This window comes from Lemur catta, chromosome 11 (genome assembly GCF_020740605.2).
Source record: "Lemur catta isolate mLemCat1 chromosome 11, mLemCat1.pri, whole genome shotgun sequence".
Taxonomy (NCBI): Eukaryota; Metazoa; Chordata; class Mammalia; order Primates; family Lemuridae; genus Lemur; species Lemur catta.
In genome coordinates, this window is record NC_059138.1 from 10,270,526 (window position 1) to 10,295,892 (window position 25,367).

Here is a 25,367-nt window from a genome sequence, read left to right on the forward strand (position 1 = left end):
GGCTGACCTCAGGTAACTGAAATCTCGGACAGCGACACCGCGGAGACAGGGGACCAGTTAATGAAATGACACATCATGTCTTATCTTTACCCACTCCTCAGTGCTGTCTCATTTCTGGAAAGAGTCCCAAACATCGAATCATGATATCTTTGTCCTCTGCCTTTGCTCTGCTCCTGCTGTTCAACCTCCACAGAAACACGGGCCCGCGGGGGATCCTCTGAGCCGCATCCCGGGTGTGTGAGAGCCCGCTCAGCTCCGCAGGCCTGAGGGCAGAGATGGCCAGGCGACCGGGGTACATGAAAGCTCTGAGAAGCAGCCTCGTGAGCCCACCGTGGAGGGGGGACGGGCAGGGTGTGAGCACCATGACACCTGCTTTCCAGATGCTCCCATGAGACAGTGTGATTGTCACCCCAAGTTTGCAGGTTAGGAGACTGAGGCTGAGAAAGCTCACCTAACCGTCTGTAAGGAGTAAGAGCCAGGATTTAAACGAGGAGCTGCCTGATTCCACAGCCGGAGTCCTTCATGTCCTGCTCTCCCGGCCCTGACTAACTATGTACCTTGTTTGTGGACCCAGCCTCCAGGCTCTGTCCTGATCCCTTTCTGAATTCCTCTGCCCCACCCGCGGCCTCTCCCAGTCTCAGCCGCCCCAGCCCACTGCAAGGCACCTTCTCTCCCTTCTCTCAGGCGGCTCTTTCCCCTGGGCTCCAGCTCTATAACGTGCCCCTTTCCCTCTGGGAACAGCACCTCTCCCCAGGCAGGGCGGCCGGTCCCTCAGTGTGTGCTCACACTGCACACCGCATGCACAGGTCACGTGGGAGATACACTCATTCAGAGTCCCAACCCCAAACAGACCCCACCTCCTCCTCAGTCGCTGCCATCCGAGACCTGTTCCTTTCGTCACATTCCTGTAACCCGCCAGTGCCGGGCGAGAAGACATGGGGGCTAGTCCGCCCAAGGCAAAAGGGCCCTGGCTCCAACCCCAGAGACTTTGGCTTTCCTGGCTGTTCAGAGAACAAGACTGGGACCAGCACCTGGACCAGGCTTACATGCTGCAACAAAAGAGGTAGGATGCCCACGGGCACTGGTGTCCCCATTGCCCTGGTCCTCAAGCCCTCTTGTGGGTCGTTTTCCTAATAGGCAGCCTAGAGTTCAGTGCCAGTTGCTTGGATGCACCCTTCCCTGCCAGCCCACCCACTGCAAAACCCCAGCCGGCCCCTCTTAGTGGTGGCGGCAGGTGGCTTTGAGCCGCATGGAGGTACCTTGAGTGTAGACATGCTTCACAACCACATGCCACGCCCTGCGTGACAGGGCAGCATGACAGCCAAGGCTCTCACCCACCTGTCTTGTGGAAGGGGGAGCGAGGGGACCAAACGGGACCAGATGAAGAAGCCGAGTATGTGGGGTGGGGTGGCAGGCAAGGGCAGACTGCTGGGGAAGGACGTCATCCCATCCTATGGGTGGTGGAAGAAAGAGAGGCATTACCATAAGTTTGAATGAAGGCAATTGCGTGGGCAAGGGGGAGGTTTGTTCATGACACCTGGAGCCAACCAGCTGAGGGGGGCAGCCCTGGTGACGTTGGAAGTTCCTGAGTTCGATTCATCTACCTGTTGCAGAGCCTTGAGTCCACTGTGTGCGGTGGGGTGCTGGGTCCTGGGGACTGGCAGGTTGAATGAGGCTTGCATCTGTCCGGGGAGCTCTCAGGGGAGCTCTCAGTTCCTGTGGGGCTCGCTTACCTGGGGGTGGATCATTTCCTGGCTGAGCCCTGAGGTGCAGCCCCAGGAAGAGCAGTGGGGCAGGGACACATCCTTCAGCCTGCGGGTGGGGTGAGCAGATGTCAGCAGTACAGTCCCCCTCCCCCAACCCCTGTGCTAAGGAAGAGCCCTGTGCTTGGTGCAGCGCCCTGCTATCCTCGTCTTGAAGTTCTTGAGCATTTTGAGCAGGGGTTCCTGCATGTGCAGTTTGCACTGGGCCTGCCCCAAGTGCCTGGAGCCCTCCCACTGGCACGGTCCTCTGCTTACCTCCCACCCCACCAGACCTGCGATGGACCTCCCCACCCCCACTTTGGAGTGGGACCGGGTGGTCTGACAGGGCCAGCGGAGGAGCAGTGGGACCAGGGGGCTGGGGAGGCAGGGGCTTTGTGCAGGGGGCCTCAGGACAGGGGTGAACTTGGAATCCCAGCCCTGGCTACCCTGGGCTGGTCAGGGACACATGGCTCTCTGGGACCGAGGCCCTGGGTGAGAGGGGGCAGGGGGCTGACTGCTTGTTCCCCATCCTTCCTGGGGGCACTTCCCAAAAACAGACCTAGCCAACCTTTAGATAAAATGCTTCTTTTTAAAATAAGACACTTTATACCCCTGGCTGCTGGGGCTATCGGAAGAGAAGAACTTGGGTTGGGGACATCACAGCAACCACTGTCAGCCTGTCTGTTCCGGCTTTGCAGCCAGCACATCCCTGTGCCTAGCAGGACAGGCTCCGGCTTTTATCTCGAGGTCAGTTCCCGTCTGGATACAGGAGAAACTACGATTAACTAAGAGAGGTCCCATAGGGTGAATATTTCAACCCACCTATCTCACTGAGAAGCTCAAATAAATATGGTGTTTAGACCCTTGCACCTAAGGGCATAATACAAAATAAACAGATTCCCCCTACCCCACCCCCACCTAAGGGTATAATACAAAATAAATAGATTTCCCCCTACCCCATCCCCACCTAAGGGTATAATACAAAATAAACAGATTCCCCTTACCACACCCTGGAGCTCCCTACCCTCAGCAGGGTTGTGTATCTAAACAGCCCGAAGGAGTAGTCAGAACTTTAATAGCTCACAAATTCCACAGATTGGGAAAGATTTAACAGTCCTCCCTCCCTCTATTCTGGTCTGGCAAACTCCCCTTGGCTAAAGAGAGCAGGTTCGGCAGTCCCGGGAGGAGGGGCCTAGTGGTGGTGCCCTCTGTCCCACTTGCTCCATCTATGCAGCTCAGACGAACTCAGAGAGGCTTAGGACCTCTTCTCGGGGACTCTCAGACCACCCCTTCCAGACCCCAGGGCCCCTTCGCTTAGGTGCCGGGCCCTTCTATGAACTGCCCCCCATGCTGAGCTACCCAGGCCGGCCCGTGGGAGGCAGCAGGTGGTGCTGATCGCAGGGGAAGCCCCTGAGACTCTTGCCCGAGTCTGCCCTCGGTCACATGAGCCCACTAGATACTCCTCTCCAATCCGTCACTGCTCACTGTGGGTCACGTGCATCTTAGATGGAGAACGTCTCTGAGCCCCTCTGCTCCTGGCCTCATTCTGACCCTGTCTCTACCAAACTCATGTTCACTTTCCCCCAGGATTCAAGAGTCTCCATTGCTTCAGGCAGCCAAGGAAAACGACCTGTTTGTCCTTAGGCAACTTATGCTGGACCCAACCTGTGACTTTCGACAAAGAGGTGGGATCTGGGTTTAAGGGGATGGAGGTGGGGGCAGAAACACCTGCTCCCCCCACCCCCACCCCAGGTCTCAAGAACTTTCACAATGGGGCCTTAGAGGGTGCACCTTTCTTGCTGGAGGCCGGGACGCTTCTGACGTCCCATCTTACTCCAATCCAGGAGCGCTGGGGGAGACGGCGCTGCACATCGCTGCCCTCTATGACAACCTGGAGGCCACCATGGTGCTGATGGAGGCTGCCCCAGATCTGGTCCACGAGCCCACCTTGTATGAGCCTCTTGTAGGTAAGCAGGATGCTCATGGAGTCTCGGTGGAAACGCTGAGGTGCAGGGTGTGCTGTCATCTCTTAAAGTGCACCTCTGAAGGGTGGGCGGGGCGGAGTGACGGAGGGTCCAGAGGAAAGGCTCCTCCAGGTGGGAGAAGGCAAAAGTCCTGGTCCTGGCTCTGAGCACCTGTGGCTTCTTTGGCCATTTAGTATTTCCTTTCAGTCCTCCCATGGTCGCCGAAGGACCTGCCTGTGTTTCTTTCTCTCGGATCAACACAGGGTGATTGCATTTCCAGCAGTGTCTCCCTGCCCCCGCCGGTCCCCCAGTAGCTGAGGGGCAGGTGTGATGAGCAGGGTAGCCTGAGGGACTTACTGCCCTGACCCTGCCCAGCCCGGGGCAGAAGTCTGGCAAAGGACCTGTCAGGAACCTCCTGCCCTGGAGGCTGGAGAGTGTCGGGTCCCTGAGAGAATTGGGGGCAGAGACAGACCGGTGACTGATGACTGCCTCTGGGCCAGGTCAGACTGCACTGCACATCGCTGTCATGAACCAGAACGTGAACCTGGTGCGAGCCCTGCTGGCCCACGGGGCCAGCGTCTCTGCCAGAGCTACGGGTGCCGCCTTCCACCACAGTCCCCGGAACCTCATCTACTTTGGTGAGAGCAGGGCGGGCTGGGAGGACAGGCGGGCAGAGAGGTGACCAAGGACAGACGGGGGCCCTGCCCTCGGCTCTGTCTGCCCAGCAGCCGGGACGGGCAGCCCTTCCAGGGCTCGATTAGGCCAGAGGCCAATTCCCCACAGCCCATCCTCTGGTTCTGCCAGGTGTCCCCAAGACCCGGGCTGAGGTGTAGGGGAGGAGGAAGCAGGCACTTGGGGGACACAGCCCATCCCATCCTGCCATGCTGTGCTCTCCTGCCACGGATCCCTCTGTGTCCCCAGGGGAGCACCCTTTGTCTTTTGCCGCCTGTGTGGGCAGTGAGGAGATCGTGCGGCTGCTCATTGAGCATGGAGCCGACATCCGGGCCCAGGACTCCCTGGGTAAGAGCTGGGGTGGGGAGGGGAGCTGGCTGCTGCCAGGGGGTGAGAGGAGGGGCTGGGACAGCCCCCAGGCCTACCCCGGGTGTGGATGGGGACATCAGGGACTCTAGGCCAGTGGCCCCGTGACACCCTGTGTCCTCCCCCAGGAAACACAGTGTTGCACATCCTCATCCTCCAGCCCAACAAAACCTTTGCCTGCCAGATGTACAACCTGCTGCTGTCCTACGATGGCCGTGGAGACCACCTGCAGCCCCTGGAGGCTGTGCCCAACCACCAGGGGCTCACCCCCTTCAAGCTGGCCGGAGTGGAGGGCAACACCGTGGTGAGGGACGCCCCCATGCCTGCGATGCCTTTGCAGTGACCCTCACCCTACCCTGCTGGTCCAGGGAGCAAATAGATGTGAAGGAAGGGTCTTTCTAAGAAACCCTTTTCCTCCAAATCTCCCAAAGGGTGGTGGCCCCTTACTTCCTATCCCATCACTTAAACCTTCAGCCTCAAGTTCCCTTGCCCAGGAGGATTTGAGAATCTTGCCTTAGAGTGTCTGCTATGGAAACCCAAAGCTCTGCTCCCTTCACCTATTTCTTCTGTGGGGTTTGTGGGAAGGAAAGATAACAATAAAAGGCGAGTCTCAAAGCAGAGGTTTGCCGGTTCCCCACTTTGTATCTACCCCAAGGAGTGGGAAACTGACCTCATCCAGTCATGCCGTTCCCCCAGAGCAGCTTCTCACACTGTGACCCCCCAGCTCACCCCTGTGCTCTCTCAGATGTTCCAGCACCTGATGCAGAAGCGGAAGCACATCCAGTGGACGTGTGGGCCGCTGACCTCCACCCTCTACGACCTCACGGAGATCGACTCCTGGGGAGAGGAGCTGTCCTTTCTGGAGCTCGTGGTCTCCTCCAGTAAGCGGGAGGTATGAATGTCAAGGAGCACCATGGACTGTCATGGGAGGGAACTTGGTGTCCACTTGCTGGGATCCTGGGCGCCAGATACTCCCAGCCTTATACTAGGTGGAGGTGGGAACAGTGTCCTGGGACCTGTGGGAAGAAGTGCAATACACACTGCCCTCTTGAGTCAGTGCCCTGTCGGCTTAGCTCTAGTCCCTTCTGCCTGCCTTTCTCATTCTGACATTTCAGATGAGGAACTCTCCAAATAAGAGTTGTTTCCTTTTATTCATTCATTCATTCAGCATACTGAACACTTGCTGTATCTCAGGCATTGCACAAGGAACTGAGAATACAGAAATAAATAAAACAGTTCCTCTAAGTCTACTCCCTCAGGTCTTGGTCCCTGTCCTCAATAATTTTAATAGCGAACAACATACATTAGCACCACAATAGGGGTGTGTACTATGTACAGGGGCAGCAAAATTGAGGCAGGGTTAACTTGGCTTGGGTGGGCCAGAGAAGTTGTTACAGAGGGCATGCTTGAGCATTTCTTCCTGAAGAGTTGGGAGTCACCAGGAAGACGAGAAAAATGAGAGCTTTTTAGAGAGGGAACAACACAGATCATTCCACAGTGCTGGATTGAGTGAGAGCAGGGAAAGGAAAAATTTGTTGAAATCAGGTAGAGAGGAGAAAAATCCTGGCTCTCAGGAACCACCACGAGAGTGGTAAGGTAGAGTTTCTGCTGTTTATCTGCCACCTGACAATTTCCTGGGAAGCCTTGTAGAGCAATAAAACATGAATGACTACTGATACTAAGGAATAGTTGAGTGGCTAGTTTGTGTGATCTTCCTTGAAGAAGATCTGTTTCCTGGAAACAGGTGTGCTTTGGGTAGGATTTCTTAGGGATTAAAACTCTAATCCCTCTGTGTGGATTTTGCCACCACGGATTCTTGGTCTTCGATTTCAGCCAATTCTCAATATTCTCTTGTAGGTTTTATACTTGTCTTGGGTCATCTACTTTTCTCTTCCTTAAACTTTTTTTTAATAGCCTCCTTTCATATCCCTGACTACCTGCACCTTTTGTTCCGTTGGAAAACTTCTACATTATGACAAAAATAGGGGCTTTCTGGCTGAGGCTTTTTCAACTCCCTCCCCTGAACTGCCAAGCGTGTCTGGAAACCGCCCACTGTCTCTCTCCCTCCTTCCAGCTTCAATGGAAAAGATACTCTTTCTGTTAATGGCTAATCCCTCTGCTGCGCTTTGAGTCTGCCTCTTCCTAATTTCTCAGATGCCTCCTCCCATCCATCACCCCCTCTCATTTGTACCTTTAACCTCTCATCGCCTGCCTATGTCAGAGTACCATCTTCTCTGGCTTAGATGATTGCCACATCATCTAAGGCTACAGGCTACCCCCTGTAGCCTCTATTGCTTTTCTCCAGCCCAACGATACTTCTAGAGCAAATCTGACTACTTCTCTTCTTGAACTCCACAATTGCTTTCTGTTACACTTGGGGAAAAAAAAATTCAAGCATCTTACCTTGATGCACAAACTTCCTATCATGATGCACAAAGATCCAGCCCTTACCTACTTCACTGCTCATAGCTTCTGCCCAGCACTTCTAGCAGATTCTCCACGTGTTCAACCACACCTCATCTGCAGATGGGTAGTGGCTGCTCGTACCTTCCTGCCCTGGCAACTGCTGGTACTTTATGGTGTGATCTTTTCTGCCTCTTCCTTCACTCAGCTAGCGACAACTCATCCTTTAGATCCTCAGTGGTGCTACGCTGCCTAGTGCTCACTTCTGTGATCACCTACCTGTAGCACTAGCTCAAGCCTCGGCATATACTAGAAATTTACTAGTTGTCTATCAAAGAAATGACTGATTAACTGAGTGAATGCCCGCAGTGATGGCTACTGCCCTGCCCCTTCTGGGACCCCATGGGAAACCCAACACCCCTCACTATGTGGTCACCCCAAGCGTCACTCTTCTTCCGTGGCAGGCTCGCCAGATCCTGGAACAGACCCCAGTGAAGGAGCTGGTGAGCCTCAAGTGGAACAAATATGGGCGGCCGTACTTCTGCGTGCTGGGGGCCTTGTACCTGCTCTACATGGTCTGCTTCACCACGTGCTGCGTCTACCGCCCCCTCAAGTTCCGTGGCCTCAACCGCACTAATTCTCGAGATAACACCATCCTCCAACAGAAACTACTACAGGTGATTTTTCTCTGCAGGGGCTGACAGGGAGTGGTGGCATGCAGTGATGGTGCAGGAGGCCAGAGTGATGCTACCCAGGAAAGACGTCACTCCCTAGGCTCCAGCAGTTGCGGGCTCTTAAACCTCTGGGTAGAAATTAGGAGTGAGATCAGGGGGCCAGAGAGGGGGGCTTAGTGTGTAAAAGAGCATTTGCCCAGGGAGCTGTGGATTTGCTCACACAAACTTTGAAAGAGTGCTTGCTATTCACAACCCTGTCCGTTAGTGAAATTCCTTGTAATTTACAAAGAGAACCAGCCCTTTGCAGTGGGATGTTCAAGGGAAACGCTGTTGTTCCAGAGGAGAAAAGTGGTGCTCGCTGTCCATTTCTGAGTCCGTTTCTGGGTATTAGGGCAGCACAGATCCTGGCAGGCATCCTGTCCTGTGTGCTGTCAATATGAGCCCATGGGAATGATGCATGAGTGGTCTGACCACCTGTCAGATACGCTGCAGAGGGACACCTGGATTGGGTAGCAGATTGAAGTCAATATCCTCTGAGGTTTCTTTTACTGTTGTAGGCCTGCTGATCCGTGTTGTGGTGGCCAGGGGAGACCTGGGGTAGTGAGGAGGACTGGTTTGAGGTGTGGAGTAAATGCAAAGATCAGCTGTTGAAGGGAGCACACCCTGCTGCGTGTGCAAGAAAATGAGTAGACTCTAATAAGCACTTCTGAACATATATATTCAACAAACATTCCTACATTTGGGGGCTTGACTCTTCATGGACTACTAAAAGTTTTGTCCCGGTCAGCTAAAAATAGCCAAAAGGCAGTGTGGGCATGTGGGTAGAAAGCATACGATAGGGGAAGAAGAATTTTGCAAAGCAAGTGAGAGCTGGGTGACTGGAGATCTCTATCTATGCAGGATAGACCAGCCCTAATAAGTGTAGCTCAGTCTGGACTAGGAAAAGGGGTAGTCTGGGTCAGAAAGAGAACATAAACTTCCTGTAGTCAAGAAACAAAAACCCTGAGTTGGGTTAGACCAAAGACAGTGGTATGCACAGAGAAAGAACAGGACAAAGGATCTCAGTGGACCCCAAGCCAAGCAAAAACACTCCATCTCTCCTGTTTCTATAATTGCCTATCTATCTATCTATCTATCTATCTATCTATCCATCCATCCATCCATCCATCCATCTATCTACCTGTCTATCTATCTATCTATCTACAATGTGCTCATATATCCACTTCTCTCACAAAGTAGGGTTTGCTGCCTGGGAAGACAAGCCTGAGTGTGTCATGGGGTGGCCATGGGGTTCCTGGGGGAGGTTGTGTTCCATGCATCTCAGTCTGCATGAAGGTTGTCCCTGGTGTGGAGACCACGTAAGGGGAGTAAGGACATTTAGGAGATGGCCAAGTGGGATGGGAGAGTGACTAGAAGTGGAGAATATGTGCAAACATGAACGAGTTGGGTATGTCTGGACCTTTCCAATGCTCCTGGCCCTGTCTGCTCAGATGTGTTTTTCCCAAGCTTCCTTTGTCTCAAACTTACTTTCCCCATTTAGAACACAGATGGCATCCTAGCCTGAGTCGGGTGATGCTGAGCAATTGTTACCATGAAGTCTCCTTCTTGTGTGTCCCTTTCTCTTTGAGACAGGACTACTTGTGCATGAACACATTTCTTTGACCCATATTGTCTAAATTATGTTTAAAAGGTCCCCTCCCTTTGCTTCAGGACTAGGAGGAACAAGATTAGAGCTGTGGCCTCTGTCCAGCCTTTTCTCCTGTCCTCGTCCTTCCTTCCTCCTCATTAGTGTTTTTGCCCTTTTGCCTCCTGCTTAGGTGAAAGCCACATTGGCCCAAATAGAAGACTCTGGACTTTCAAGTACTCTCGTCTTGGTGGGGAAGAGGGTGGGGAAGAGGGTTAAGACTGCTGTTGTAAGGGGTTTAGATAGTGAAAAACACTAATGAAATGTCCCTATTCTTTGGAGTAAACCCTTAAGCCTCTGTCCTGAGCTGATGGAATGTCTGTGTTCCTCTTATTCAGTAGTAAGTCAGCTTGGATTAGGTCAGGGGCTCCCAAACTTATCATTACGATTGGAATGATTCTGTCATCACAATGCACCAAATTTGGAGGGTTTTTTTTTCTTTTAATAGGAAATTCTCTTTCTTTCCTACTTTTTATTACTTGAAAGTTTTAGAAAAATGGAAATGCACAAATACAGTGTCTTGACTTGATGAATGCAATTGTTGACATAGTAGCTAGCCTGTGGAACTTTTTCTTGGATGAATGAATACGTTAATATCCAATTATATTATATAAGTCTGGAAACACAGGGCTCTTAGTCACTGTACGACTTCCTCTGGGATCTTTTGGGATCTGTAGAAATCACTGGGCTCCACAACCCCTAAGATGCCTTATCGTTGAACATCTGGGATTTTATGAGAGCGGCCTAACAGCACCCTCTCAGGACAGTTGAAATGAAAGAAAACAAACTCCTCTATTTCTACGCGGTAGCAAAGCCTACACAAAGGTTGACATATGTAAACACGGAGTTACTTTATCTCTATCCAGTTTGGGAGATATCTTAGAGACTCTAAGGTGCCTCATTGTTCAGCCATAAAAGCTCTGTTTTTCCAGGGTTTCCCAAGAACTGTATTAATTCGAGGTCATTTCCTATTTCCATTCATTCCTGCTTGGTTTAGGCAGAGCAGCTTGCACTATAGTACTAGTTCTTTCAGGTGTCCAGGTGAGTAAAAAGTTCAAAGTCCCAGAGTTAAGCAGCTTGGGTTTTAACCCTAGCTCTGAAATTAAATAGTGGTTTGACCTTGGGCAAATCCTACCTCCTGCTAGACTTGTGGTTTTTAACCCAGCCTGCACATTAGAAACCTGGGAAGCTGGTAAGACAACTGGCTCCTAGGCTACACCCCAGGCCTAATAGGTCAGAAAGTTTGAAGCTGAGGCCCTGGACTTGGTATTTTAAAGAAACTCTTCCTAATGTTCAGCCAGGATTGAGAACTACCGGCTTCCATCTCTGAGATGTGTTCAGTCCAACCCGCCCACTCTCAGGCCCAGCCCTCTGCTCATTTGGAGTCCTGGTGTGCTGTTGGGTCACAGGGCACTAATCTTCCATCATCCCATCCCCTCCTTGTCTCTCAAAAAAGATTCCCTCAAGTTCTCCTTTGCTTTTTTCTTTCCCAGAAACATTTCACTAATTCCTTCATTAAACAAATAGTTACTGAGAGCCTTGTAAAGGCTGAACGCTGCTCTAGGTGTTGGAAATTCAACAATCATTGTCTGCGCCAAACTCACGTGATCTCTGCCTTTCTGGAGTTTACAAACTGGTTTACATTAATCAAATGATCATATGAATAGATATTGCATTATAATCTGTGATTGCTGTCATTAACGTTATATTTTCCTAGGATAAAAAAAAGGAAAGAGTGCTAAGAGACCTTATAACAAGGTCCATGTACTTCTGGGACGCCAGAGAAGGTGTCTGACGAAGGTAACTGAGCTGAGATCTGGGAAACAGTTCAAGGAGGGAAGAGAGCTCTAGGCAGAGAGGGTTCAGATTCAGAGCTTCTGAGGCAGGAAGAACCTTGCCAAGGGCTAGGGACTGAGAGGAGGTTCATTAGCACACAGGGAGACAGGGAGCTGGGGTGGGTGCCTCCAGGTGAGGTTGCACAGGATTTGTGCAGAGATTTTTCAGGCCTTGCTGAGGATTTTACTCCTTATCCTCAAGATAATGGGAGTGCAGAAGGGAAGCACTTGATCAAGTTTTTGTTTTAGAAAAATGACTTTGCTTGCAGGGTGGAGAACAGATGTGAGGAGACCAGTCAGGAAACTATTACAGTTTAGCAAGCAAGAGAGCATGGGGGGGTTGGCCCAGGAATGTGAAGGGGAGATGCAGGTAAGGGGTTGGCATCAGGAGACTTAATGAAGGTAAAGTCATCTCTGCTGTGTGGTGGATTGGATGCAGAGGGAGGGAGGGGACAGCCTCAGGAAGGACAGGTCGGTTTCCATCCTTTTAAAATCATCTTCTACCTGCCACAGTCAGTGATATCGATTTGTCTACACATCATCATTCCTCATAAGTTCTCCACAAGCCAAAGCACCACAGGAATTTGAAAAAGCAACTGGTCTCCAACTCTACACAACTTTGTTCAGGGGTCCTACCAACCCTCTGTGGAACAAGCACAGCACATTAAAGACAGGGAAAGAGATGAGGAACAGCATCACCGAGTGCTTACTACATGCACTTTACACGCATATTATCCACACCTTTGAGATCGTGTTAAAATGTCATTTGATCCAGCAATCCCACTACTGGGCAACTACCCAAAGGACAAAAAGTCATTCTATAATAAAGACATCTGCACTCAAATGTTTATAGCCACACAATTCACAATTACAAAGATGTGAAAACAACCCAAGTGCCCATCAATACATGAGTGAATTAATAAAATGTGGTACATGTATACCATGGAGTTCTACTCAGCCACGAAAAACAATGGTGAATTAGTACCTCTTGTATTATCCTGGATGGAGCTGGAACCCATTCTTAGAAGTGAAGTATCATAAGAATGGAAAGACAAACACTGCATGTACTCACCATCAAATTGGTCCTAACTGATTGACACTTATGTGCACACATGGAAGTAATATTCATGGGGTGTCAGGCAGGTGGGAGGGGGTGGGGGGATGGGTATATTCACACTAATATGTGCGGTGCACACTCTCTGTGGGATGGGTATGCTTGTAGCTCTGGCTTAGGCAATGCAAAGGCAATATATGTAACCTAAATATTTGTACCCCCATAATATTCTGAAATTTAAAAATAAAAAAATTTTAAAAAGATGTAGATTCTGACAGGAAGGCTGGAGTGGGACCTGAGACTCCACATTCCTTACAAGCTGCCAGGGGAAGCTGATGTTGTGATTCTGTGGACCATGTTTTGGACGGCAAAGCACTATAGCATTTAATCCTCATATTTAGCAAGTAAATACAACTATCATACTTTAACGATGGTGAAGCTGAGGTTAAGAGAGATTGAGTACTTTGCAAAGACACTGGGCTAGCGAGGGCAGCGCTGGGATTGGGTACAGCCTGCTTCCTTCAGAATCTTCCCCTTTAAATACCACGCGGAGCCCTTTCTCCCTCCAGAGTGATGTGTGGGATCCCAGTCTTCTCCCTCAGCCAGCCTGGGCTGCCACGTGCACCTTTGCCACACCCAACCCTTCCCGGCCAAGATGAGGGGCACTGAGTACAGGGGGTTGGGGGGAAGGTCGAGATATGGAAGGACTCCCGCCCCTAGCTACTGAGCTGCTGGCTATTCTAGCTTTGATAATTAGCACTATTATTTTTCATGTGGTTAAGCTATTGGCAATTGGGGAAAGTCATAATTCTGTGGGAGCGGGTAAGGACACCTCCAGAGAGAGTGAAAATTCCCCAAGTCAGTCCTCCTGAGGAAATGCAGAGATTAGGACATGAAATTGACCCTCGGAAAGTAGCCTTACTTGCATGGGAACCAGGAGATGTCCCTCTCTTTGTGGCCCAGTGGTTCTCAACTTGGTATGCTTATGAGAAACACCTACAGAGCTTTTTTAGAAAATGTCGGGTCACTGATCCAAACTAACCCAGGGTTGGCCTGGACATGTGTGTTGTGACAGAGTCTTCCCAGTTGGTTCTGATGGGCAGCCCTAGTTAGGAACGCAGGCCCAGTTCAGAGAACCCGAGTAACTCTTCATTAAGAGCCAGCAGAGCTTTTTCTGGGAACATCACTCCTTTGCAAGTCTGGGATCGTGGGGAGGAAAAAGAAGGTCTAGGGCCAGGCTGACAACTGGTTCACAGCTGGTTCTGGAGTCCTCCCACTCCTGTCAGGGTTGACACAGGGTGCACAGTGGCCATTGTGCCCAGGCTCTGCCATGCCCACCCCCTCTGGGCATTTTCTTCAAGACAATGAACTCAGCCAGCTGGGAAGTGAGGGCAATCTCATTAGGCCAATTCTCAATGAAGTATAAATAGCTAGCTTGCGCAGGGGATTTGGTTGTTGACGACTCCTGACTTCTGAAATTCCAAGCCACGTAGTGATGTAAAAAATTCCAGTCATTGTTCAAGATATTTATTTTTAAAGGGGTGGGTTGTAGTATTTTCTCAGTGCATCATTAGCCAGGCCTGTTTAGGTGACCTTGAACTAAGAATCTGGAAATCTCAGAAAAGCCCTGTTAGTTGCGATCCCTTCCTCCTTTTGCCCCAGATAGGTCTCCTCAGTACCACTTCCTTTTTTTAATTTCACAATATTACGGGGGTACAAACATTTTGGTTACATAAATTGCTTTTGTACAGTTTGAGTCAAAGTTGTGTGTCCATCACCCATATAGTGTGCATTGTGCCTCTTGGGTGAGAATTTACCCTTCCCCTCTTCCCTCCTCCCTCCTGCTTGATTTCCAATGAGTGTTATTTCCCAATGTGCACATTAAGTGTTGATTGTTTAGTTCCAATTTAATGGTAAGTACATGTGGTCTTTGTTTTTCCATTCTTGTGAGAATTGACTTAGAAGAATGGTCTCCAGTTCCATCCAGGTTGTTACAAAAGGTAACAAAGCAGCCAGGTTTAAGGGAGAAGACCCCCAGGCATGGGGGTTGGAGGGTAGAAGCAGCTACCCAAGGCAGTCAGATCCCAGGCAGAGCTGAAGCAAAAGCTTGGGGTTTCTGGACACCTTGGTTACTAACCGGTGAATTTGTGCAGAAGAATACCTTCTCCTAAAGGAATCTGTTGAACAAGAAAAGAAGAGTTGGTGAAGGGAAGCCCCAGCAGGAGAGTTTGGGGACCCAAACTGGCCCCAACATTCATGGTTCCCTGAGGTTTCACGTTTCCATCTTCTGAGGGACTAGCTGGTGCCACTCCCGCGCAGGCCTCTAGGGGCACTCTGGTCTTCACAGCTCTCCTGGCCAACTTGTGTGCCATTCCTTTTCCTTTTGAACCAAGAAAAAGGTTGGTAGCATTCTTGAAGACACGCTCAACTAAGATACAAAATTTTTATTTTATTTTTATTTTATTTTTATTTTTTTAATTTTTCCTCCCCCTTCCCTCTAAGATACAAAATTTTAAAAAGAATTAAAAAATGTTGTACAGGCACGTACATGGCATATATGCAGTTTTCTTATTTGTGTATTTAATATTTTTTTCTTAAGTATTGTATTTGTTATGTATCTGCCTACTTACTATCTGACTCTGAAGAAGACTTGGCATGTTTGACAATAAAAGACAGATGCTATAGGAACATTAAGATAAAGAAAAAGAGGCTGGGTGCGGTGGCTCACACCTGTAATCCTAGCACTTTAGGAAGCCGAGGTGGGAGGGTCGCTTGAGGCCAGGAGTTGGAGACCAGCCTGAGTAACATAGAGAGACCCTGTCTCTACCAGGTGGTGCGTGCCTATAGTCCCTGCTTCTTGGGAGCCTGAGGCAGGAGGATTGCTTGAGCCCAGGAGTTTGAAGTTGCAGTGAGCTGTGATGATGCCACTGCACTCTACCCAAGGCGACAGAGCAGGACCTTGTCTAAAAAAAAAAGAAAGAAAGAAAGAAAAGAAAAGGAAAGAAAAAGAAGAAGAAGAACACAGTCCATGAACTGAATTTCAGGAGAGAGCAGAGGAAATTCAAAGATAATTGCTAGAACTGAGGACAAAAAAAGAACTCTGAAATTTCTTGGATACAAGCAAAAAGGGACATTTCCCATTATATGGTAAAATACAATTTACTATTTCTCAAGAGAGATAGATGTCAAAAGTTTACAGAACATAAAAATTTTTAAACCAAAAACAAAAAAAAAATGGTGACTGATGTCTAGTCACAGGTTGTTAGATCACAGAATTCTCCAGGCACATAGACAGCTGCTCCTTTCCTAGTCTCTCTCCCTCTCTTAGTCCCGTATACTTTTACCTGAAACATTTGTACCACCTGTTGGCACACCTGATCCTACTCTTCTGTTCGGGCCGTATTCTTGGCTTCTTCTGAGCTGAGTCCCACTGGCAGCCGTGGGGCTCATGGTGAGGGCCTTCTCACACCGTAGACCACCTCCCACCACACGGGATCTCTTCCTACTTTACAAGCTCTGCCTCTCACTGGACCGGTGAGTGAGCGCTCCCACAGTAGCTGGTGGAGGGAGGCTGTCAGGTTCCGGTTTGTTAGCAGAGCCGGGGTGATTGCTGCTCCTCATGCCTGAGGAGGGCTCACATTCTCCCTAGTTCAAATCATCAGTTTTCCTGCTGGCCCCAGGGACTCTCAACTCCTTTCTTGGGTGTGGTATTTGGAGATGTCACCTTGGAAAACAGAATTCCTCAAAGCCTAAAGGCTACTTGAATGTGTTGAAATTATGTGTATAATTTCATGTGGAAATTGTCTACGTATGAACGCAGTTTTCAAGAAAGAGGGTTCATGGTTTTTATTGTATGCTTAGGTGGGCTCATAACTTCAAGAAAGTTAAGGATCATTAATGTAGAATTTTATCATTACCTCTGTGTAATGTTGCAGAGTCTTACTGAGAAGTAACATGCAATGAAGTAGGATGGTCTTCGTTCCACCTTGACACTAGGACCTTCTACGCCTACTGCTCAGGACAGGCAGGGACCCTTCCTCAAAGCTAAAATCCATACAGTGTTCCTAGCCCCTTTTCTGTCCTTTTCTATATTGCCAAAGCATAACAAAACACCAGTAAATATATCTATAGTGCTCTGTGGTTTATAAAGTCCATCCAAATACATCACTAATTTGATCGTCACAGTAACTGTGGGAGGTGAGCATTGTCTTCTCCCTTTCACAGATGTGAAACCTCAAGTTCAGAGACAGTCAATGGCTGGTTCAAGTTCTCACTGGGGGTACTACGTTCTGGGCCCATGCTGGACCCTGAATTCTGTGACATGTTTACAGTGTATTCACCTTTTTGGGAGCCAGGATGAGATTGGAAAAGCCGGACTTTCTGCATAGCTGAAACTGTCCCAAGCCACTAATATCTTTTCCTGTTGGTTCAGCCTTCTTAAATTGACGCTCTGAAATGTGTTCTCAGCTGCTTAGTAAACACATCATAAATGACTGCTTACAGCATGTATAGAAAAGGTGACTTTGCTGGATGGTGCTCAAGTCATTAGCATATGCAAGATGTATTAAGCCTCGGATGTATACGCTCATGTCCTGGTCAGAGTTAGCCACAGCGGCAAACACAGTGGGGGTGGGGGAGATGCTGGTGGTAAGGGGAGCTTTCCTTTACCTTGGATAGACCTTGGCAGCTTTAGACCACTTGCCCAAAAGGATGGGACTCTCCGCCCATCAGAAAGCACTTCTTATTCTGAATTTCCTCCCATAGGAGGCCTACGTGACGCATCAGGATATAATCCGGCTGGTGGGGGAGCTGGTGAGCGTCCTTGGGGGCCTGATCATCCTGCTCCTAGAGGTGAGATGCAGGTGGGACCCAGGCTGAGGCCACCCACCTGTGGCCCAGACTGAACTGCAGTCCACATTGTCTTTCTGTTTTACCGGCCTCTCCCCAGATCCCAGACATCTTCAGGGTCGGTGCCTCTCGCTATTTTGGACAGACGATTCTCGGGGGGCCTTTCCATGTCATCATGTGAGTGTCCCCTCATTCCAGCCCCTACCTTTTCTCACCACATCAGCTCCAGGTCTCTTGCTCACTCTCTGGGATCTAGACTTCAGGTGACTCTCACTGCAGGGATGTCTCTCCAGTGGGCTTGCACGTGTGACTGCATGTGTTTTAGGTGTAAAGCCTATGTGTGTGGGTACCACCCAAGTCACCACTGTGCTATGGGGGACCTGGGATACTCCCAGTCCCTCTCTCACTGCCCCATTCCCTGCTCTCCCCCAGCATCACCTATGCCTTCATGGTGCTGGTGACCATGGTGATGCGGCTCACCAACACCGACGGGGAGGTGGTGCCCATGTCCCTGGCCCTGGTGCTGGGCTGGTGCAGTGTCATGTACTTTGCCCGAGGATTCCAGATGCTGGGCCCCTTCACCATCATGATCCAGAAGGTCAGTGCCTTTTCATCACTGGGCCCCTCCCCGACAGAGGGATGGGGGCAGATACAGAGAGGGACTATGGGGACCTTCTGATCTGTTAGCAATAGCTGCTCAGAGACAGTGGAGAAGGGATCGCCCCAACCTGCCTCACCTTTTCTGTTTCCTGCAGATGATTTTTGGAGACCTGATGCGTTTCTGCTGGCTCATGGCTGTGGTTATACTGGGCTTTGCCTCAGGTAAGTCACTCTTCCCTCCTCCACTAGATCATCAGATCCATGTCTCCAGACAGTTCCTGCTCACTCTTGCTCTCGGTTCTCATTTGCACTCCATTTTGCTTTTTTTTCTTTTCTATTGGAAAGTGAGTTTAAAAGCACACCCATATTCATAAGATGAGGGCCACTCGGGTTGGCCTAGAAGGTAGACCCGTGTGTTCAGGGCCAATAACTCTCACGTTGATTAACCGCCCTGCAAGACCTTCAGAGGAGAATTAAGGACCTTAGGAGAGAGAGACATTAAATAGGAAAGACTGGCCAGTCATGGCCCTCAGAAGACTCTGTGGCAGACAGATACGGTGCAATAGAACCAAAGCATCAATAACACAGGACACGCTCTTTCTCTATATGTTGTCAGTTAAAGTTGAGAGAAAAGGAAAGAAAAAGGGGGTGGCAAAAAATAGTTTGGAGGGCCTGAAGAGTGACAGAGGAGACAGGAAAAGAAGAGTTGTGAGAGAGGCTTGGAGAACAGGGACAAGCAGGGATTCCGTCAAGGCGCAGTGGGGGAAGAGTGCCTGGGGAGACCAGGCAGAGACAGCCAGGGGGAGGGAGAGGGACTGTGAGTGTGCAGAAGAGAGTCCCTAAGGAGAGGCGGAAAGAGGAGCCAGGTCCCAGCTGAAGGCCTGCAACTCAGTTCAGTCCTGGATGTCTGCAGCTGGTCTCCCTCAGAGAAGGAAAGATACCAGGTGAGCTCTGAGGACGCCCAAACTCTAAAAAGCCATGACTGAGTGCAGAAGACCCTATTATTGTCCTCAGGAATTTCCCATTCAGTAGGGGTTCCCACAAAAGGTGAGAAAAATCCACCAAGATCTGAAATGTGAGCGGGCGAAGCCCTGGCAGCCTGCCTGTGTGGAGCACCATGCTTCCCTGAGCCCTCACCCACTCTTTCTCTCCACTCTCTCCCCGTCCACACCCGCACAAACTCAGGTTACAAAATGAGGTAATGGTAACAGTTTTTTGTAGATGTTCTATACCTAGAATTCCCTAAACTATCCCTTTTCGGACATTGTACTTGCTTTCTTTTTAAATAAATAAGGAAGCAATGCTTAATCATAGACCCTATCTCTGCTCTTGGGATCGCCTTGTTTGAGTTTCAGTTCTCCATACAGACGGGAGCCCTGTAAAATGTCTTGTACTGTCACAGGTTTCCAAGACGCCCACTAGCACCCAATAGGCCATGCAATGAGCAGGGATAACTTCTCCATGAGGGTCCAGGTTCACCAAGGGAATCTCAGGGTGAGGGATGGTTATCTAGAGTCCAACAAGATAAAAAATGAGCTCTTCTTTTGGCCTTTTCATGTATTCTGTTCTTTAAAATTGTTGGAGATTCCATGCATTTTTGCAATAACTTGCATTTTAAGTATTTGGTTTTCTGAAATGTATAAACCAGTTAGGTGAATTATTAATATCCATACAAACACACACATACACAATTTTTTTGCTAAATGGCTGAGTATTACCATTACCATTCCCCAGAATGATGAACTTAGTCATAGGACATCTTAGGGTTAGCCAGTTCCACAGATAACTACATGTATGGATGTGTGATTGCATAAGCATGTGAGTTTGTGGAGCTGTGTATTTCAGAGGTAGAATGAATGCTAGCCAGGCCCATGCTTATTGTGATAACTCCATTTCCCAACTCCATGCCCTCTTCCTGGGCGGAGCAGCGTTCTATATCATTTTCCAGACAGAGGACCCAACCAATTTGGGGGAATTCTATGACTACCCCATGGCATTGTTCAGCACCTTCGAGCTTTTCCTTACCATCATTGATGCACCCGCCAACTACGAAGTGAACTTGCCCTTCATGTTTGGCATCGTCAACTTTGCTTTTGCCATCATCGCCACACTGCTTATGCTCAACCTGTTCATCGCCATGATGGGTGACACACACTGGAGGGTGGCCCAGGAGCGGGACGAGCTCTGGAGAGCCCAGGTGAGTTCATCAGTGTTAGTCTTGCTAAGTGGCAGAGGATGGAGAGAAATATCAAAGCAGGAATTGTTATGGTGGACCATGCTTAGGAGAATCACAGAACAGCCCAGGGGATCGGTCACCTCAACAGAGGTTTATATAAGTCTGAGAATCTGAAGTACATATGGATGGATGCAGGGGACAGACAGAGGATGAAATAGAAGATGGAGGTGAGAGGTGGGGCTATTGATCACAGGTGAAGAGTAGATACAGGAGTCATCCTTGAGTCCAGTGGGAACTAAAAACTGTCTTTACTACTGAATATTCTAGTTTTTCACTTGGACTTTATCTTTTATTTGCTTCTATACATCCGGTTTCTCTTTGATCCTTTCTTTGTATCATCATAGACTAATAAAATATTAGAATTGAAAGTGACCCTAATGTTCCTCAAGGTGACCTTTTATTCAACATAATAATCATTTATTGGTCAGAGGGTCATTTAATATCTTCTTTAATGCTGATTAGGACCTTATTATCTTGTAGAATTGGGTAGCAGTTAGGAGGAGGGAGTTTTTCCATATTTTTAAAGATTTTATTATTAAAAACATCCATGTTGCCTTGAGTTGAAGCCTGTCTTCCTATAATGCCAGTCTTTGGCCCCAGTTTTTTCCTCTCACATAACATGGAACACATTCTTCCATATGAGCACCATGCAAATATTTCAATATAACCATCATTTATCCCCTCAGACATTTTATTCACTTAACAATTATCATTTAGGGCCTGGTATATATTGGGAAACATCTAAAAGCTCGGGATAGAAGCATAAACACAACAGATATGATCTGTGCCCTCATGGTACTGATGGTTTAGTTGGAAAGGCAGACATTAAGCAAGTGACGTCACAGAAAGCTGTAAAATTACAGCCACAAAAGTGCCATAGAGAAGCACAAGGTGTTAGGAAGAGGAGGCAACAGAGGACTCTGACTGGCAAGTTAGAAAATGCTTTCCCGAGGGATTAACGTTTGAAATGAGACCCTAAAGATGAGTCAGAGCTAGCTGGTTAAGAGGAATGAGGATTGGGGTGAGAGGGGATGGGTGTATACATACATAATGGGGGATGGACACACTTGAAGCTCTGATTGGGGGGGAGCAAGGGCAATATACGTAACCTAAACATTTGTACCCCCATAATATGCTGAAATAAAAAAAAAATTAATAAAAAATAAAAAAAAGAAGCTGGTGAAACCAGACTTCCTACTGAGCAATTTGACTCAGAGCCTGGGCTCCTAATCCCTGGGCATACTGCTCCTCAAAGACATGCTCTCGTACCAGAAAAGGCAAGCAGCCTTTAGCTGCTTTATAGCAAGTGTCTTTTTTTTTAGTGGCCAAATAAAATTTTATTAGTGTATTAAAAAAATAAAAGAGGAATGAGGCGAAAGGATGGAGGTCGAGGTTTGTATCAATTAGGACTCTTGACTACAGCAAAGACAACTAAACTGCAACAGATTTTTTTTGTTTTTTAAGTAGGGGGAGGAGAATGTGTCAGTCCTCATAAGTGGAAAGTTTAGAGAATTAAACTAGCTTTAGGGATGCCTGGCCAGAACGCAGATCCCCATTCACTCGTTACATCAGTGTTTCTCTCTTTTGCTCTCTTTTAAGGCAAGCTCTGTCATCATGTTTGGGAAGTAGCTTCTAGAAGCTACAAACCCCAAAAGGAATGAGCATGTGCACTGCATTGCACAGTTCGAAGGGCCCCATTTACATTATCTTTTGTGAGGCTTCTGATGCTGTCAGTGCTGCAGGCTTAAAAGAATAAAAAAAGAAATCTTTTCCCAGCAAATTCATTCTAAGCACCAACTCATTGGAACAAGTTTGTGTCATAGGTACATCTTGAACTTAAGGGAAGACCAAGGGCTGGAGAGTGGTGGTGTAGGTGGGAGAGATGAGGCTTGGGGAGAATAGACTAATTCACTGGGATTGTGTGAAGCCCAGTCTACTCTGACCCGTGGGCTGAGAGTGGGGAAGGAGCAGTTCCCCAAAGGAAAGATAGGTTCTGTCACCAGAGGAAGGAGGGGGCTGATGGGTGGCCCAAGAAGAACAATAAACATCCTTGTCAAGGGAAAGAGGAAGACCTATTCAGGGCAAGAGAACAAAATGACTGGAAATCCCGAGACAGGAAGGAGCCTGGTGCAACTAACAGAGGGAGAGAAGTGTGGAGGAATGAGAAAGACAGGGAGTGGGAAAACATGGGGTGGAGAATTTGCTATTGTAAGGAGTGCCAGCTCCTTCAATTAATAAATTTTGCTGGTCCCAACATATTCTGATTGTACTTTTTTGTTCATGCTCTAATAGGTCACAGTCCCTTCGAAACCAGAATGGCCCCGCTCTGAATGGAGCAATGCAGCAGACGGAGGGGCCATGCCTCTCCTTGCTTTGCACACGACACTATTAAAAGCACATAAAATTGAGTCAGGTCTGTTAGAAAATAGACAGCCGGCCCTCATTAAGCTTATGATCAACTAGAACCCCTGCATCTCTGTTACATGACTCACTTACTTAAGCTTCTTGTACCTAAACGAGTGACCTTAGACTTGGTTTTCTCAAATTTCATGTTCTTGGTTTTAGACCAGCATTCCACCCTGGTGAAATCATTTCGTATTGCTTCCACCACTTCACATATTACATTTCCCTCCCAGTTTTGTGTCACAGGCATATTTGATAAGCTTGTTTTCTGTATTTCATCTAAGCAATTAATGAGGGCTGAGCAAAGGACAGAAAATGTGACGTACATGCTATTAGAAATTTCCCTGCCAGGTTTGCAGTTATTAATCAACCCTTCTCCTTCATAAGATATGGATATTTAATTTGCTGAAAATGCCCTGAACAGTAGCAGCATATCACCCCCAAGATCATAGAGATTCTATTTAATCATTGTATTTAAATCAAGATAATTGGTTTATAGCTTTTCTATGAATAAGGAATTGAGATTAGTTTGGAGTGACTCACTTTCTGTGAATCTGAACAGGAATGTGAGGGTCACTATTTTATTCAAAACACTCCTAAAAAAAACCTCGCTCTCTTTTGTTGAAGAGTGAAGCAGGTGCCTCGTGCAGGCCAGGGGTGGATACGTGGCTGTCCTCACCAGCGACCTCTAGCGTCCTCATCTCACAGGTTCCCTTTGTCGGTGGCCTCCGTGTTTCTCTGAGTTTTTCCTCCACCTCTCGCCTCCTTCTAGGTCGTGGCCACCACGGTGATGCTGGAGCGGAAGATGCCGCGCTGCCTGTGGCCGCGCTCTGGGATCTGCGGGCTCCACTATGGGCTGGGGGACCGCTGGTTCCTGCGGTGAGTGGCGGTGTGTGTGCGTGTGCGTGTGTGCGTGTGTGTGTGTGTGTGTGTGTGTGTGTGTGTGTGTGTGTGTGTGATAGGGAGAGAGAGAGAGAGAAAAACCGATGTGTACGAGGCCATGGGAGCCAGGGCGACCAGAGACATCTGAGCCTGCCTTGGGGCCGGGCCGGAGCTGAGGCCGAGGCGTACCAAGCGTGCTGTGCGCACCGCAGGGCAGGGAACCGTGGGAGGTTACGCACGTGTCCGAGCGCGGGTCGCCCAGCTCGCTGGCGTCGTGTTCCTGCCTGCCCTGAGCCCCGTTCCCGCAGGCCGTGCCTTGGCTCTAACTTCCTCTTCTTACTCCACCCGCATGTCCTGACGGGGCTCTCCTCTCCCCTCGCATCTGCTTCCGCAAGAGCATCTCCTTATCCCTGTGACTCTTCACCGGTTCTGCTTTCTCTGTCGCACGCCCGCATACTAGCGCGCGCAGACGCAGCCCCGCGACCCCCCAAACCTCTTTCGTCTCCATCCCAGGCTCGTCTCCGCTCGAAGCCCCTTCCCTTCCCTTGGTCCTAGGTGTCTTCGTGCCTCCGCTCTGGGCCCTGCTTTCCCCTCTCCTCGCGATCGATCGTGTGTTCTGAGCGCTCGCCTGCGCTGCTCCCCGCGCCCCACGCCGCCCCGCGGCCACTGAGCCTCCCTGTTCCCGCCAGGGTGGAGAACCACCACGCCCAGAACGCCCTGCGCGTGCTGCGCTACGTGGAGGCCTTCAAGGGCCCAGACAAGGAGGACGGGCAGGAGCAGTTTTCCGAGAAGCAGCCCTCCGGAACTGAGAGTGGGACCCTGGCTAGAGCCTCCCTGGCCCTGCCTACACCCTCCCTGTCCCGCACCACATCCCGCAGCAGCAGTCACCGGGGCTGGGAGATCCTTCGCCGAAACACCCTGGGACACGTGAATCTCGGCCTGGACCTCGCTGAGGGGGACGGAGAGGAGGTCTACCGTCTATGACTGGCATCCACGGCACTCTTGACCGGACTCCAGGTGGGCCCCGGGGCGGGGGCAGGGAGACACCCGCCTGTGCAAGTGTCTAACTTTCATGCCTGTCAGTCGTAGGGGGGTGTGGACAGAATACTTCCTGAAGGGCCACGTCTCGCCCTTCACATGAGCATTTCTGGAGACGGGCGATGGGCATGCATTGCCCCACATATTTTCTGGGTTCTGGGAAGTCCCACATCTTGGGAAAAGGAGGTTCTACTGGAAAGTGGTCTGCTGCAAGGCCTGCCTGAATGTGGGAAGAGCCAGGCGTGGCACTGAGGTTGTGGCCCTTCCTTTTTTCCTAACCCCCTGCAGGACTCTCTCCCCACCTAGCAACCAAACCCCAACTACAAGAACTGCAATAAAAAAAGATTTCTTACCCTTGCCTTTTTAAATTTTTATTTTTATTGTGACGAAATACATGTCAGATAAAGTTTACCATTTTAACCATTTTCAGATGTACAATTCAGTGGCATTATGTGGATTCACATTGTTGTGCAACCATCTCCATTATTCATCTGCAGAACTTTTTCATCATCCTAAACTGAAGCGCTTACACGCATTTGACGGTAGCTGCCCTGCTCTTCCCTCCCCGACCCTAACTACTAATATTCTACTTCCTGTTTATGTGTCTGACTACTCTAGGCACCTTACATAAGTGGGATCCTGCAATTTTAGTCCTATTGTGTCTGGCTTATTTTACTTAGCATAATGTTCTCTAAGTTCATCCATATCGTAGCAGGTATCAGAATTTCATTCCTTTTTAAAGCCAGATGATATTTTATTGACATTTTATTTATGCCACATTTTATTTATGCATTGATGAAAATTTGATTTTCTTTCATCTTTTGGCTATTGTGAATAGTGCTGCTATGAACATGGGTGCACAAGTCCCTGTTTTCAATTATTTTGGATGTATAGCTAGAAAAGGAATTGGTGGATCGTATGTCAATTTTGTGTCTAACTTTTTGAAGACCCACCATACTGTTTTTT

General features: G+C 49.1%; 1 protein-coding gene across 3 annotated transcripts; it reads left to right on the forward strand.

The window, feature by feature from the left end:
* Nucleotides 1-24,753, forward strand: TRPV5 (transient receptor potential cation channel subfamily V member 5). 3 transcript variants are annotated; one of them, XM_045564706.1, is made up of 16 exons: nt 1-292; nt 869-1,063; nt 3,330-3,427; nt 3,587-3,709; nt 4,207-4,344; nt 4,628-4,726; nt 4,873-5,048; nt 5,490-5,636; nt 7,612-7,824; nt 17,159-17,245; nt 17,343-17,419; nt 17,675-17,840; nt 17,998-18,064; nt 19,771-20,039; nt 23,254-23,360; nt 24,053-24,753. In XM_045564706.1, exons 2-16 carry the CDS (start codon nt 936-938, stop codon nt 24,345-24,347), a joined length of 2,190 nt encoding a protein of 729 aa, XP_045420662.1. In that variant the 5' UTR covers nt 1-292; nt 869-935; the 3' UTR covers nt 24,348-24,753. The 3 variants fall into 3 exon arrangements, with proteins under 3 accessions (XP_045420662.1, XP_045420664.1, XP_045420663.1); XM_045564708.1 differs by lacking the exon at nt 19,771-20,039 and having other exon boundaries at nt 1-1,063; nt 24,053-24,255; XM_045564707.1 differs by lacking the exons at nt 1-292; nt 869-1,063; nt 3,330-3,427 and having other exon boundaries at nt 3,621-3,709; nt 4,212-4,344.
* The last annotated feature ends 614 nt before the right edge of the window (nt 24,754-25,367 follow it).